The sequence below is a fragment of the Lycium ferocissimum genome, chromosome 4, assembly GCF_029784015.1.
Source record: "Lycium ferocissimum isolate CSIRO_LF1 chromosome 4, AGI_CSIRO_Lferr_CH_V1, whole genome shotgun sequence".
Lineage (NCBI taxonomy): Eukaryota > Viridiplantae > Streptophyta > Magnoliopsida > Solanales > Solanaceae > Lycium > Lycium ferocissimum.
This window is the reverse complement of record NC_081345.1, coordinates 45,521,354-45,537,779: the sequence shown is the minus strand read 5'-3', so window position 1 is coordinate 45,537,779 and position 16,426 is coordinate 45,521,354. Positions and strand designations below refer to the sequence as shown.

Sequence of the window (16,426 nt, the reverse complement as noted above, 5' to 3'; positions counted from 1 at the left end):
AGAATCTTAGACCCTGATTAACGTCTATGGTAACAATTTAATTTCGCTGAAATGGCGGTGCTAGAGTTATTCCCCTTGTATATGCCGAGCCTCCTGAATTTTAGGTAAAGTAAATACTACCTCCCTTCATCCCTTTTCATTTAGTATTTCATTGATCTAGTTAAGCCGTAATTCAATGATGTTTTCACAAGTTTATGGATAAATAAGTAGAATTTAATTCCATTTGCCTAAGTCTTGGTGGACGGGGTTCTTCTACCTGTGCAGAGATGCAAGTACCAAGGTTATTCAAACAAGTCATGGTTTTCATGTTTTCACAGGTTACAGTTTCCGTACTTATTTGGTCGATCCAGGATAAATGGTTAAACATTCCATTTGGGAGTCTGATCTTGACTCTTCTATACGGAATTCATTCTCACTCGGCGCGCTAGTTGGCCAGGACACTACTACAGGTTAAAGAAAAAAAAAGGAAAAGGGTTGCAAGTTGCAACTGAGTAAAATATTCTAATGATGAATCATCTGAACAGCCACGTCTGCTATAGTATGAAATTGGTCTGACGACAGTGAATGGATACAAAGAGTTTGTATATTCGATGTCAACTAGTTGTGTTTTGAAGCATAGTTGGTTTGGCTGACTGATTGGCCTTCTCACAAGTTTCTAAAACTACTTAGTTCCTTATCGTCGAAGTGTGTCACCATCTTATCTAAAAGCACACACTTTTATTTACTTAATTATGTCTTTAACATGCCCTCTCACGTACGGCCTGACTCTTTATAGGCCAAACATGTCTATATTTTTTATTTTATAATTGGTGGTTGGAAGACTCGAATCTAGGACATTTGTCTGCTCTCATACCATGTTGAAGTGTGTGACTATCTCATCTAAAAGCTTACCATCCTTACATGGTTAAGGGAATGGGTTGTGATCCTCCTTATATGGTCTTGGGCAATCCCCACTCATGAGGTAACTTTTTGGGCTGTGTTAGGCCCAAGGTTCATTTCTTCACATGGTATCAAGTCAAACCCATTGATCTCTGTTGTTATGTTTCTCAATGTTGGATCTCCGTGTTAAGTTATCGATGCTCCAGTTGTCCAATCTTGGGCGTGCGGGGAGTGTTATTGTGGTCCTCCTTAAATGGTCTTGGGGAATCCTCCCCTTATGAGCTAGTTTTTGGGGATGAGTTAGGCCCAATGTCCAATTGGGAAGCTATTTCTTGTGTTTTTAAATAACAAGATTACCTTTAGTGTCCTCCCAGTCTTTCACCTTCATTAACATTTTATTGTGTATATCTAAATGATGGTTGTGTACATATTAGCATGAAGATCTAAAGAACGCTATCATAAAGACTTGGCAAAAGCATTGTATTATCTGTCATCTTTGCATTTGCAGTTTGACATATGTTAATTCAATGTCTGTGTACAGAAACTTAATCTAGTCAGTGGTGTTATCTTCACTGGAGGGCGGGTCAAGGATGGTCTCTACTTTGAAGTTGTTAAAGGAATATTCAAGGTAACTTTCTCCTGCTTGTACACTTGCCTCTAATTATGTCACCACTGCTGCATTTTTTTCTTCACTTGAAAAAACCCTGTATGCGGACCTGCAGGATACCTGGACCAAAAGCTTGACACAAACAAATTCCCTAGTTTTTACTTTGAATAGGATATCTACGAGCTTTTATTCTTTAATTCACATACAGTTTCTGCTAATTACCATCGTCTTAAGGGTTGTTTTTGTTTAGTTCGAAGGTGTTTGTATCAACATTGTCGTACAGTGATTGTAAGCTTTTTCCTGATATTGCAGAAAGTTCTGGAGAAGAATGATGCAGGCGAGCATTTTCCTCTTCTTGCCATCTGCTTGGGTTTTGAACTTTTAACAATGATCATCTCCAAGGTAATGAAGGCGTATGGGAAGATAGAGTTGGTACTTTTAAGTTTATCAGTAGGCACTTAAACTGAGAAGTTGGAACTGTTTAACACAACATAATTCGTGCTATAGACACTTCATGTGAAATTATCTGGACTAGCGATTTAACGAGGTATAAGATTTCTATGGGAAGTCAAAAAGAGCTTATACATTTCAGATAATGTTTAAGCTCCTAATGCTTGTGCGGTCTTAATATATCCAAGAAACTCAAATATCTTTATGAATAGGTTATAAAGATGCTAATTTTTTTGGTATAGATTATAACTCAACTCCGCTCAATGCTTCACTCGTATTTTCTTCTTTTCTCATGAGTTGATTCTAACATGTTTCTTTGGATGTAATAGGACAATAACATTCTCGAGGAATTCAGTGCGTCGCATCAAGCGTCTACATTACAATTTGTAGAAAATATAAAATTTGAAGGAACAGTTTTTGGAAGGTATAAATTTCCTTTTAATGCCCTTTCATGTTGTCGACTATTATTTTCTTTTTTCCTTCTCTTCTCTTGCTCTCTCTTTCTTCCTTATCATATTTCTTCCTCCATTTTCGTTCCACTTGGGTAAATCCCAGATTACCCTAATTTAAAGGCTTTAATGCTAGATTTTAAAAGATACTTCAATTTCAAGTGCCTGATTGACGGAAAATAATAAATAGTGTGTGTGTATGTTTTCAGATTTTGAAAATTCGAAGGGTTCGTATAATCCTTTTTCTTTTTTCTGTGGTATTAATTGTCACATAATAAGTGTCAATATTTTCTTGCACCCTGTGATTCTGAAACGACCGGAAAAAGTAACTGGTAGTATTATGAGCTATTATACATGGAGTACCAGTTTTGAACTGGTGTGGACTTGCATGTGAACACTTAGTGAGATATGAATACACCAGAGCTTAGCAAGAAACGGAATGTTATAATATCGGATACTTACACCCACCCATATGGGATACGTATCTATAACCGAGTTCATGTAGCAAAGTTATGAGCGTAGTGGGGAAGGCATTGTCTTTTATTGTTCTGCCTGCATTCTGATTGAACTGTCACAACCCACATTTGCAAATAAATAAAGAAATGCATGTCGTCACTCATGTAAATTGAACATTTATATTATTTGACTACTATGTTAACAGTTTTATAATGTGCAAAGGGGTCTGTGGTAAATTCTAATTTTGACAATAGACAATTGGCTATCAAATTTTTCTGCAGGTTTTCCCCTGAGTTGCTAAAGAAGATGACTACACATTGCATTGTGATGCAAAATCATCGTGTGCGTTTCACGTGATAGGTTTTTCTTTCCCTTTTGTAGCTATTCCGTTTTGTAAATTATTTGTGGCCAATACAAGATTTACCGTCTTTTCCTCTTTTCCTGGTGGAGATTGTGAATTTGTAATGACTTCACGATGATACTCCTTGTACTTTCTGAGATCATGATCGCTCCTGAATGGTACTCTATAGGAAAAGTATTCCAGCTACTTTGCGTCGTTTTCTGTCTAATAGGACTTGTATCAGGTCGGAAACGTTTAGAAATGCCAGGATTCTTTGGTTTCACAACCAATAATTGGGCATCTTTGTTGGCTTACCTGCCTTGGGATTATATCTATATCTGTTTCATTACCTGCAGGATTTATTCAAGCTGTTGTCTGCAGCTCTACTGCAGTTTCTTAGGACAACATAATTCATATTCCTAATGAGTATTTGTCATCATTAGTAACCTTACTTGAAGATGAACTGGACTTTGTTGCTATTAGGTCAGACAAATACTTTATCCTGATTTGTAGGTAGTGTATGCTCATTATGCCAGAGAACCACCCTTATGGTTATTAAGAGCCTTTTTCATAGGTTAAGGTCGTATGGTTGTAGGTCAAATCATCCTTCCAGTGATTAGTGGTCACAGCATACAAAGCCTATGTAATTCGTGCAATGACGGGGAGAGAACTTTCAAACGAATGGTTCATGCTAATCTTAGAATGGATTTATATATGCTAGATATTACCATTTGGCTTTCGGTTTTATCTATTTTTCGGAATGCTGTGATGAGGCTGAATAATTGTTCTCTCATGCTACAGTTTGGTATATCACCAGAAAGGCTTCAAGCAAATAAAGATTTGTGCAGCTTTTTCAGGGTATTGACAACTAGTGTTGATAAGAAAAACAAGGTACAAGATGTATTTTATCCCCTTAACTCCCTCCAGAATATCTGTGAGAATCTCACCAAATTGTACGGGGGTTTAGTATAAACTAGCTGAACCTTTTTGTTTCTGATTTGTTTAAAAAATTGATTCAGGTCTATGTCTCTAGTGTTCAAGCACAAACCTATCCCATAACTGCACTCCAGTGGCACCCAGAGGTACTGTCTTTGGATATTGTTATCTGGTCTTCATAGCTATTCCCTTTAAGGGAATGGTTGAACTCAATGCTATAATTCAAACTCTTTGGCGCCATTTTCCATCTGAAGATTGAAATTTAACTGCATTAGTTCCTCATGTCATTGCAGAAAAATGTTTTCGAGTGGGGCTCATCACAGATTCCACATACCGAGGATGCAATCCAAGTAACTCAACATGTTGCCAACTATTTTGTCAGGTATTGGCCTTGTCTTCTCAGTGTTCTTGTCCCGTAGGGGTGGGGGATCTTGGAATTAGTTCAGAGTTCAGACCTCACACACAATTGCAAGGCAGGAAAATGCTTTCCAATTTTAAACATTTTATTTTTGGGATGATTTTTTATGCCAACTTGTTTACAAAATGAAACTGCAATACATGTTGCAGAAAGCTCTTGCTTTTCTGATGGGAAGTTATAAGGTGATCGTCCTATAATGTGTTAGATTTATGTTAGGGAAGTGTAACAATCAGGCAACCTCTTTCTTCATGTAGAAATATGACGTCACACTTCACAGGTTATTTGAAATAAATTGACTCGAATTCTTACTTTTGGTGCACAAAACTTCCTTTTACGTTTACGCAGAATTATTAGCTAATTACTGTTTTGCCCCTTCTATTTGTTTGTTTATTTTTCTTTGTAAATTGCAGTGAAGCTAGAAAATCTTCTAATAAGCCGGCGAACAGCAAAGTGCTTGACAACCTCATCTACAATTACAGTCCCTCTTATGCTGGGAAGGTTCGGTAAGTCCACAGCACCCACTTACTGGTTGATAATCTTGAGAATTAGCAGGACGAAATTCAAGATTCTCATGCCCGTGTAATGTAGGGGGAGTTTTGAGGAGGTCTACCTATTCACTCCGCGTCCCACCTTGAGCTCTTTGTAGATGGCAAGTGAACTGGAAAGGCATTGACCAATTGCTTGTCTCAAATATCATAGATGAAGAGAGTTGCATTGGTGAATGTCATTCACAATTTGGGCTTGTCTTCATTCTCCAGCGACCCCCCGGAAAATGAATAACTTTAGACTACTTGTATGATGATTGTATACAATTTGCATGATCTGAATTGGGCACAAGGCTTGCCTTCATGTTTATGGAATCTTTTGAGTCCAAATCACCATGGACTCACTGAAACCCACAAGTCTCTGTAGTAGTACTTTAAGCTTGTATCGTGTTTGGTGGGATGTAATTACAAATTTCTGTAACTTGTGAAAGAATCTTTTGTACTAGAAAGAAGACAAATCATACTGATAACATTCAACCATCATTAATAATATTGTTTCCTACGACCACGTACTTTCAACGTTGATCAATGTTGTTTTTCTCAGACAACAGTGTGGCATGGTAAAATTTCACGGATACACTATTTGCACACCGTCATTTAATCTGTATCCATTTTTTTATTTGTATTTTTATTTGTTTGGACGTCTACCACTTCAGAACAGTTTCAAACATGCGGTGTCAGAAGTTTTATGTATATCAATTGTAGTTACTACCTTTTTCATAATGCTATATCATGCTTTTTATCTTTACTTATCTGTGATAGCTACTGCCTTTTTTCATATTGCTTTTTCATGGCTTTTTCGCTCTCGTTATTTTCATTTTCATTCTGCTTTGATTTGCTTGTCGCTATATAACCTTTTTTGTAAAGCTTTCTTGCTTGTCGCTATATAACCTTTTTTGTAAAGCTTTCTCTTGAGCCGAGGGTTTTTCGGAAACAACATTTCTACCTTCCAAGATAGTGGTAAAGTCTACGTACACTTCACCCTCTTGCACCCCGCATTGTGGGGTTTCACTGGGAATCTTTGTTGTTGGTGTCAGAAGTTTCATATATTAAACATTTTGGGCCGAAAAGGCTAAACTTCACTAATATTTACATGGCTGGACTTCACTAATATTTACATGAGCTTCTAGCAAAAATGCTACATGTGCTTGAACTTCAGTGAGAGGAGGCTTATATGTACCTTAACTAAAGTGGAAAATGATTGAATTTTAGCCATGTGAAACTTCAGATTTTTTGTTAAACACCGCATGTCTGAAGTTATTTCAAAGTGATAGACTTGCAAAGTTTTACGCACTACGGGTATGACACTTAAATGGTGATCCCCAAATAGTTGTGCACTTCAGCCGTTTGGTAGGTCACCAAAAAGATTTCAAGCATACAATTATAGATTCCGATAATATTTAAAAAAACTTACAGAAACAGTTATAGTTTGAACGCTCCTAACAATCCTTAGCTAGCTAATTACGGCTTGTAGCTATTTATTCCTTGCCGTATAGTGCACTCCGTTGTATTCAATTCGGCTGGGTTGTGTTCACTCGTAGCTACTTTTAGACTATACTGAAAAACTCTTAACATTTATGTCCACGCCCACAGGGTAAATTTTTGACAAGTTTGACTTGGGTAATATTTTTTCAATACAATTGCAATTTCGTATACTTCGCTATACTTTTAATTTTGAAAAATATCATTAATCTCTCGATGTTCATTATTTCATTTTCCTTTCCTCCTGCGTAACAAAAAAGATCTATTATTTACCATTTATACTAGATTATCCATCAACACCATTAAATAGAGTTACCTGAAATTACCTAAGCTGGTTGGTTGGATAAATACTTTTTACAAGGTCAAAACATATATTCTCTCTGTCCCAATTTACGTGATACAATTTGGATTTCAAAAGTCAAACTTTTTTATTTTAACCGTTAATTCGGACATACAATCTTTAAGTTTTGTAAAAAATAATCTACATGTTTTCAAACTACATAAAAAGTACTATAAATCACCATAATTGACAATTCAAAATATTTAAAAGATATATGAAAAAATTACGATCAAAAGATTTTTCTTTTTATGAATCTCGAAAAGGTGTCATATTGGGGACGGGACGGAAGGAGTAACTTAAAATTCCATAAAAAACTGGGAGAAGTGATTGTTTGACCTTTACAAACCTTTTTTTTTTTTTAGTTTTATGACTTTTTTATAAGAGATTTCATTTTTTACATATAAGAAATCTAAAAAAAACACACGAAAAGATCTGAAAAAATCATTTTCTTCTATTCGCCAAAATTCTCATAAAAAACATTCATTTTTGAACTATCTCTAAGCACGTGAACCGCACGTGAGTTCCCAATGCTCAAATCATATAAACCCCTAATTCCTTTGTACAATGGCGGGAAATCGCTTGCCCTTTACGGGGGAAATTTTGGATACTCTTTCTTCCCTGCAATTTTGACCCGACCCGACCCGTTTCTTACATACCCGAAAATGGCGGATATTGAAACCCTAGGCATCGTCGATGAGATTCAAGCTCTCGTATCAGACAAACTTCAAGTGGTAATCTTTTTATTTTTTTATTTTTTTTACTGTTAAACTATGATAACGGTAATTTAATATATAAAGTTTATTTCTAATTGTCAGAATAATTGGAGTATTGAAGATGACATATTTGATTCCATCAGCTCCTTAATTTTGTTAATTTCACTAAGAAACAATAAAAAAGATCCTATTTTTTTTTATTGTTTTAGAAAGTATAGTTGTTTTAAGTTCAGTAAAATAGAATCTAAAAGATGATATTTTTTTTTATTGTTTTAGAAAGTATAATTGACTTATTGAATGTGATTTTTTATTCCATAAGTTCCTTTTGATAATTTCACTAAAAAAATAATTGAAAAATGCTATCTTTCATTGATTTATAAAGCTTGGCTGTTTTAGTTTAGGAATTTTCCTTGTTGACTGTTAAACTGTCATTTCGGTAAATTACGATTATGTTTACTACTTGTATTTCTAATTACAACAAGGTGATTTTTGATTCTATCAGCTCCTTAATTTTGTTAATTTCACTTAAAAAGAATAAAAAAGATGCTTTTTTTAGGGAAATTTTCAAAAATATACAGCCCAACATAAATTATTACGCCACGCAGCCCAATATACAATAATATACAATGTTATACAACATTAAATCATAGATATAGCAACTTAGGCCAAAAGTATATCTCTGCCAAAACTGGCAAATTCAGAAAATTGAAACCTTTAGGAAAGCATTATACATAATGTATCAACCTTGTATAAAGTGTATAATAGTGTATAAAAGGTGTTTATACACAAATATGAGCTATATTGGGTAACGGACTCAAAGTATGGGCTACGTGGCGTAAATGTTTTCAACTGTTGTATTTCTAGTTGTCATAATAGTTGACCTATTGAAGGTGATTTTTGATTCCATCAGCTCCTAACTTTTGTTAATTTTACTGAAAGAAGAATTAAAAAGATGCTATTTTTTTCGTTTGATTTAGAAAGCATGGTTGTTTAGTTGAAAGTTTCCCTTCTTGATTGTTAAACTATCATGTCGGTAATTTAAGATGAGGTTTCAGTTGTTGTATTTCTAACTTCCATTATAATTGACCTATTGAAGGTGTTTTGGTTCCATCAGCTCCTTACTTTTGATACTTCCGCTATAAAACATTAGAAAGATGCCATCTTTCACTGAATACAAAGCTTGGTTGTTTTAGTTTAGAAAATTTCCCTACTGTTATACTATCATTACGGTGATTTAAGATAAGGTTTCAATTGTTATATTTCTAATTGCCATAGTAATTGACCTATTGAAGCTATTTTTGATCCTATCAGCTCCTTAATTTTGTTAACTTCACTAAAAGAAAAAAAGAATTACAAAGATGTTTTTCATTGATTTACAAAGCTCAGTTGTTTTAGTTCAGAAAGTTTTCTGGTTGCAATTATTATATTTCTAATTGCCTTAAAATTGACCAACAGAAGGTGATAATTGATTCTATCAGCTCCTTGCTTTTGATAATTTCGCTAAAAAACATTAGAAAGATGCCATATCATTGATGTACAAAGCTTAGTTGTTTTAGTTCAGAAAGTTTTCTGCTGGCTAATTTTGAAAAAAGAAGAAGCGACTTTTCATTTATCAACAAAAGCAGTTTGTTTGGTTCAGAAAGTTTTAATTTTTGCATTAGTTGTAGAATTTCAGAGGGAACGAAAGCAATTCTTGGCACTTCACTTTCCCCTTATTATTATTTTTTTTTTTTTTTGGGGGTGGGGGGGGGGGGGGGCGCTGTTGCAGACAACAAATGAATGAGAAATCCCGAGCTATAGCTCGAGGAAGAGGGAAGCTAGATCAGGAAATGAATTCAAGAATTCTAGCTGTAGAAGAAGAGAGTTCAAAGATGAGAGAGAGAAGTTGCAGTTCATTCAATGAATGCCGAATGTACCTGTTATAATTGTGTATATACAGATTGAAATGAAATGGAGTTGCTCAACTAGGATTGTAACTAACCTCAGAATGTCAGTTACAATCCTAACTAACTATAACAAATTAATCTAGCTTACCTATGCTCTAACCACTTCTGCCAGCTCAGGATATCTGCATCTTTGCCTTCGTCTTAGCAGCTGCATCGTGTGTGTTTTTTTTGGGGGGGGGGGGGGGGGGGGTAAGATGTCACTCTCAGTACGTGAATTGCAGATCATTATATAATATGGGAATGAGAGTTTCTTTTAATTACGTCTTTATTCAATTAGTCGTCAAAGTAAAATTTCCATGCCTCGTAACATGCACACACAGTCACACACAAAAATAAAGAATTCTAAGCCAAGACTTGGTTTTTGGGTCTTTATCCCCTTTTTACTAGTTACCCAACCCGTGTGTGTGTGTGGGGGGGGGGGGGGGGGTAACAAGATAGAGTAATCATCTTAAGTTCTATATTTACTGGGCTGCAGGTTTCATACAAATGGCTGAGTCGAAATTTTTTGGTGTCATCAGATTCTGCAAAGAGGTGACAGTTTTTAATGAATTCTTCTGTAAAGTATGTTTTGGTTTGTCCCTCTGGTAATGATAAGGCTAGTTGCTTGTTTACAACAGGCTGCTTCAGGAATTTGTTGAAAAGCATGGGGATGGTCTTGAGGTGGTCTATAGCTTGTCTGGCTGGATGAGAGATAGCCCTTCAACCTACCATATAAGACTTGTCTCTACTCCTAAACTCGCAGGTTCGATATCCTTTTACTTGACCGGGCGTAAGATCTATGGTGCATTACATTATTACTATCATATCTATCCTTAATATCATTTTGCATTGGAGTGGGCTGAACTCAGTGCCCCCTTTTCTGATCTTTTATTATTATTGTCACTCTCTGACCATTTTAGCACTGTAGTTGGAATCATATGGAGGATGTTCCTCATCTATCAACTTCAAAACTTTCTCAAGCCAGTATTGGGGGCTGACAACTGAACAAAATTCCCGTTAGTTGCTTCATTGTTTTGCCATATGTCTAAAGACTAATATGTATCTTCTCGGTGCCTTCTCTGTTTCATACTAAAAATCTCTGTTAGTTATTTTAATTAAATAAGGTTTTCCCCATAGAGAAACATAGCTCATGTAACATTACATGCAAGCTAAGATTTCTCTTTAATATAACCGCGTTCTTATTCACCTTGATTAGTTACAGTGAAAGAAATATTTGACATTGAGAAGCTTCGTACTTGGTTTCAGCTCATGCTAATGAGAATATCAGCATTCTGATACATCTAGAGCCCTAAGTAGCTTTGAGTCTATTGATCCTGCAAGAACCTAATAACAAAGATAAATAATTTGAGACTACAAGGTTTCTTTTTGATCAGTTAGAAAAATCACTAGATAGATGCCCTTGATCCAGCACATTATTTCCAATTTCATGGCATCAAATACCGGTTGAATATATCAATTTTGATGAAGAATGCATTAAGATGATTGTTTGTTACATAAGGTTGTTATCCTCATCCGCTTTTGAGAAGTTGACTTTGGCTGAATAAAGCTAGAATGATAGAAATGCCATTTTATCTTTGCTTTAAGGGTTTTATGAGTGTGTCATTTTAATGGAGAAATGCCAGAAGTAAAGTTTTATGTATTCCTACTTTTTCTTCATGCGGTTTGGTTCTGTTGTTGCAACTATTATCAAAACTCAAGCGGCTATTTCTATGCAGAAGCCAAGAAAGAGTTTTCAGAAGATTGCTCAGTCCAGGTATATAGTGTGCAAGCTTGCATCCCGAAGGATCCAGTGGCCCTCTGGAATGCTGAATTTGTCCAGGCCGAAGAGCTCTTTAGGCAGCCCCGCTCAGTTGATAATTGTTTGCTTGATAATAGGTATGGGACTTATATTTCATAGTCTTCAAATTTAAGCCTTTATCTGCACTGGAGTGAACATCTTTTTTCTCACACCTGATGTGCAAATCATTAGTTGAGAAGCATTCATTATTTCAAAAGTGGTTAGTTAATCCATGTTATGAAATGCTCATGTGCTGGGTGGTGTTGGTTCACTTTCTAATGCTCACTGCTATTATAGGTTTTGTGGAGTTTCAAATCCGTTCGTCAAGCGTAACGGTGGAGGAACAATTCCAAGCACTAGTACTGTTCCTCAGGTGAAAAGTGAAGCATTAGGACTTAGTAAAAGTAACTCTACTGCTCAAGTGAAACCTGAGCAGAAAAAGGTTCAACTACCAAGCCCTAGTGCCAGTGAGAGTCGTGGCACATCAGGTCCTGGAGAGGATAAGAAGATTGTTGCAGATAAACACAAAGTTGCTCAACTTCCGGCTGCTAAGAAGGCAGTTCAGTCTGACAAAAGTTCTGCTAAAAATGGAGGGGCATTGGCTAATATGTGGGGTCGTGTACCTACAAAGCCAAAAGTCGATAATGTTCCAGCTGCTACCAGTGATGCCACACCAAATCCTGTTGGTTTGTCCCTTTGGCTGTTTGGTCTCGTCATTGAAGTTGTATTATGTTTTGTTTTTCAGTCTTGGATTATGCATTGTACTTGTCCTTGACTGATCACTTCTTTTTCCTTCGTAACTAATGTTTACTCAGGTAGTGCGGCTCAAGTATGTGCTCCAGAAAGAGCAGAAGATAGGATCAGTGATGATGACGAACAACAAGTCAACATCAGGAGATCATCAAATGGTGAGGGGAATAGAAAGAGGAGGGTAATTTTCGATTATTCGGATGAAGAAGATGAACTTGAGGACGCTATCAACCTAGCATCACCTGATCCTCCAAAGCGGAAATCTATTTTAGGATCAAAACAAATTCCTAATACTCCAGAACTGGAAAAGCAGGAAGTCAAGAAGGAAAAGGAGGCAGGAAGCAAGAGTCATGAACAAGAAAGAGAACCTTTACCTACCAGCGAACCGAAGAAGTCTAAGGCGTACTCTTCAGAGATTGTCTCTGAACATGCCAGTCATAAGAAAGCAGCTGTAAAGGATGAAGTGGCTGATGCTGCTCCAATTTCCCCTAAAAGGAGAAAAGTAATGAAGACACGAATTGATGAACGTGGAAGAGAAGGTATGTCTTATGATGAAATGTAATTGTCTAAAGTGAGTATAACAATTTGAGACATGGGTTAAGGTCATTGCAATGGAGGGAAGAAAGTTAAAAGTGAAAGTTGACCTTTCTCACTATGCATGTCTTATTCTATGGTCTATAAGGTAAAGAAAAATAAAGGCATCTAATAATGTATTTCTATGATTCTTCAAGAAAAACTTATGTATAGTCATGACCCCTCTGATTGCTGCTTTTCAGGCCCTTTAGGGCAGTCTTAAGAGAGCTCCTAGTAAATAAAAGATCAATTTTTAATGAGCTGAGTAGCTGACTCATCCGAGAAATTGCGTTGATAGTTTGTCAGATCCTGTTTTATCATTTGAGGAGTTTTTATTTTTTGATCCATATTGACTTATTTCATAATATGCTTGTTCATATCCTTTCACATAGATATGATGATCTCTCTACTAATTTCATTACTGATCAAGAGAAACCAGATTTTATGCTTTAATGAGCTAGTATAACTGCCTAAATGATTTTCTTCCCTGCATTGATTCGTTTACTTTCACTCCCCAGTGACCGAGGTTGTTTGGGAGGGTGAAGATACAGAAACAAAGGCTGGCAGTAATACAAACAACAATGATACAACGAAGAAAGCTGACAACAAACCAGTTAATAGTACTGGTGACAGGTGAACAGATTCATGTTCAGTCATTTTATTGATGTTACTATAGTACACATGGTTGTTCCTATGTTGGACATTCCGAGTCCTAATATGTTAAAAGAAAGGTCAAAAAAGGTGTAAGTAAAAAAAATTGGCAAGTTTAAGGTGCCGTTTATGTATTTGGCCTAAAAGAAATGACATTAATGACATCTAATTGAAAGTATGAGATATTAGAGAGGCTTGTAAAGCATTAAGGCTAATTAGCCAAACATATAAAACTTTCCTACATTTTTCAGCTAAGATAAGGTTGAGACATGGTTACTGTTACCTTTTATGTACAAATGTTGAACAAGTAGACGACGCTACTGTTGTAGCCTTAGCAGCTATGAGTGAAATGGGTCTGCAGAGGAATTCCAGATATTTTAGAATAAGTTGGCCAATGGTTTGATCAGAGGCAAATTCAAAATTTGAACTTATTGGGTTCAGCCTTAAATTTTCTTAGTACTAAATTCATTGTACTTTTAAGATTATAGGTCCAGAATATAATATTTGCTATGTTCCATGTCAAAATTTTAGGTTTGATTGAATCTGTAGAAAATAGGCTCCATCACCCTCTAGGTTTGATGAAAAATTACCTCTATTAAAGTGCAACTTCAGTCGTAATTACTACCTTCTTCATTATTGAGCCTTTTCCTAGTCATCATCCTTTTTTTGACTTCCTTTCTGGTTGTTACCAATATCTTAAAGTTACTTTGTTAACTGTCGCACTGTATATTTACTTGACTTGTTTATTTCAGACCACCTATGGCTAAGAAGTCACCGGCGTTTGGAAGTACTGCACCTACAAATCAAGCCGGTAAAGCAGGAAACAAGAAAGCAGGAATTAAGGATCCTAAGCAAGGGAATATCATGTCATTCTTTAAGAAGAAGGCTTAGAGATGTGACTTTTAAAAGTTACCAGTTTAGGTTAGCCAATGCCTTGACCTTAGACTGATTCGCGTATGCATGGTTTTGTTCGGGTACAGTTTGGATCATTTTCTTGTAAGCGTAGCATGTTTCAGCATGATTTGTGATCTCCACTGTTTGTAAAGTTGCAGATTTTTCTTAATGTGATACATAGTCGATAACAGGCGTCTCTTCTTTCCATTACATTCTGTGCCCAAACACAGCAATTCTTGTATAAACTAAGAGGTGATGTCTTCAGTTACTGTTAATTGAAGCTTGATATTGATAATTTTGCTGTTCGGTCATCAAGAATTTCAAAACTCGTCATTTTTAAATCTCATAAATCATATGAACCTAGACATAACCCCCAAGAAGTTGATTATCAATTTGCAAGTTCAATGTCTAGACTGAAGTTGCTCAACAAGTTACTCAATTCTCCAATAAAAAAATAACTAAAACGAATTAGAAGAAAAAAAAAAATCTAGCAAGAGTACTCTTGCAAATGTGAGGTTTTGGGAGCTAGCAAGGTCCTAGGAAAGAGGTGTTTGCAAATAGAAGTGGTGCATATTTCTATCCAATTATTGTAAGAAATTATTGGAGAAGTTGATATCAAATCAAACAGTGTGACGAAATAAAGTGGCAAGAACAGAGGGAGAGAGAAACCGAAAGTAGCAACTTTTCTTTCCTTCTTGAATGTATTATTCCTCTATTCACAACAGCAATGACTTAAAGTTGGACGGATTGAATTATCACATGATATTTAACACATAACATTTACTTGAAGAAACTTTTGCGATTGGAATCATGATCTTTGTTTGTTTATCGCATGCTACTATCTTTTAGTTCAACTCTGTGCACCAATAACACATAAAGTTGTTTAGATATATCAAATTAACTTGACTAACACCAAAGGTACTCTTCATAGCAATATCAATAAAAAGTTCTCATAGAAAAAATGCTTATAAATCCAAAAGCCTAGATCTCTCACAATTTATGGGGTTTTAGCTTAAACACGTTTAGTTTCACCAATTTATTTTTTTAATTCATTTTATTGCTGACACTTTTTCTAATCTCAGCAATATCCTTTCTAAGACAAAACTCCTAACTTTCTCAATTCCATTTCCATCGTTCTCTTTTTCATGTAAATGTACTTTTTAAATTATCTTTTTTCAATTATGTAAATGTACTTTTTAAAAAACCCTTCCATCCACCTTTTATTAAAAATACCCTGTAAATCAAATTTAACTCTTTTAAAAAAGACATTTTCTAATTTGTCTTCGATAAATTGATAAAGCCATGTCATTCGGGAATAAAAATATTTAAATGCTCTTGTAAAGTGAAATCTGAAGTCCTGCTCAAGATCTAAGGCAGCGTACAGTAGCATCTTCATATTGAAGAATTACTCTGAATTTTCACAATATCTTTTTTTTTCACCTCTAGACTTGATTCATAGTTGAAAAACTTTGATTTATAAATAGAAGAGACCAATGTGTGTTTATTATATTATATGAGCGTGCTACAACACTTAAAAATTACTTTTCAACTTTTGACACTTTTCAAGAACAAAATAGTTAAAATCAATTTGAAGGGTATATTTGAGCCAAAAACAAACCGTAAGGGTATTTTTAGATCTAAAAGGTGGATGAAAGGGTATTTTTAGATCAAAAAGTGGAAGGAGGATATTTATGAGCCTTTTTCAATAGGTTAGGGGTATTTATGAGCCTTTTTCAATAGGTTAGGGGTATCTATGAGCCTTTTCCGTTACTTTAATAAAGAATAAAATTATTCGGTTCAATATGTCTATCCAACTACGTTGCTCATTTATTATATTAACTACAACACTTAAAATTACTTTTCAACATTTGATACTTTTCAAGAATTTTTAATCAATAAAACCAAACGAATTGGTAATGAATGGGGCTGCTCCTCCCTACCAGAGGTCTCAGGCTTGAGCCCTGAGTATAAAAAATTCTTGATAGGGAGCGCTTCCTGGAGATGAAAAAACCAAAACAAACAAATTTTTTTTTTGAAAAACCACCGATAAGTATAAAAATAAATGATCTTTTATTTAAGGCAAAAGTCATAGAAAAACTTTGCGACATTTTCCTCTCGGGATACCTACCGAGGATTGTATAAACATACGACCCATTGGAAAAATCTTTTTATTAGGCGCGTGAACGGCCCTTTTTTTTTTCTTAATTTTTTTTTTTCCTT

General features: G+C 35.4%; 2 protein-coding genes across 3 annotated transcripts in view; both read left to right on the top strand.

Moving 5' to 3' along the window:
• LOC132053274 (gamma-glutamyl hydrolase 2-like) overlaps positions 1-16,426 on the top strand; it is a 54,998-nt gene that overhangs the window by 5,609 nt on the left and 32,963 nt on the right. Inside the window, exons 2-10 of one of the 2 annotated variants that reach the window (XM_059445229.1) lie at positions 1,421-1,507; positions 1,799-1,888; positions 2,266-2,360; positions 3,123-3,183; positions 3,983-4,072; positions 4,201-4,263; positions 4,411-4,499; positions 4,946-5,038; positions 5,124-5,218. In XM_059445229.1, coding sequence (XP_059301212.1) covers positions 1,421-1,507; positions 1,799-1,888; positions 2,266-2,360; positions 3,123-3,183; positions 3,983-4,072; positions 4,201-4,263; positions 4,411-4,499; positions 4,946-5,038; positions 5,124-5,181 — 726 coding nt within the window. In that variant the 3' untranslated portion in view covers positions 5,182-5,218. Of the gene's footprint in view, positions 1-1,420; positions 1,508-1,798; positions 1,889-2,265; positions 2,361-3,122; positions 3,184-3,982; positions 4,073-4,200; positions 4,264-4,410; positions 4,500-4,945; positions 5,039-5,123; positions 5,249-16,426 lie in introns of those variants that run through there. The other variant, XM_059445228.1, reaches the window with a different exon arrangement.
• LOC132053270 (uncharacterized) lies at positions 7,489-14,501 on the top strand. The gene is made up of 8 exons (XM_059445225.1): positions 7,489-7,633; positions 10,037-10,092; positions 10,179-10,303; positions 11,277-11,436; positions 11,636-12,024; positions 12,154-12,627; positions 13,180-13,294; positions 14,065-14,501. The coding sequence occupies exons 1-8, from the start codon at positions 7,565-7,567 to the stop codon at positions 14,201-14,203; spliced, it is 1,527 nt and encodes a 508-aa protein (XP_059301208.1). The 5' UTR covers positions 7,489-7,564; the 3' UTR covers positions 14,204-14,501.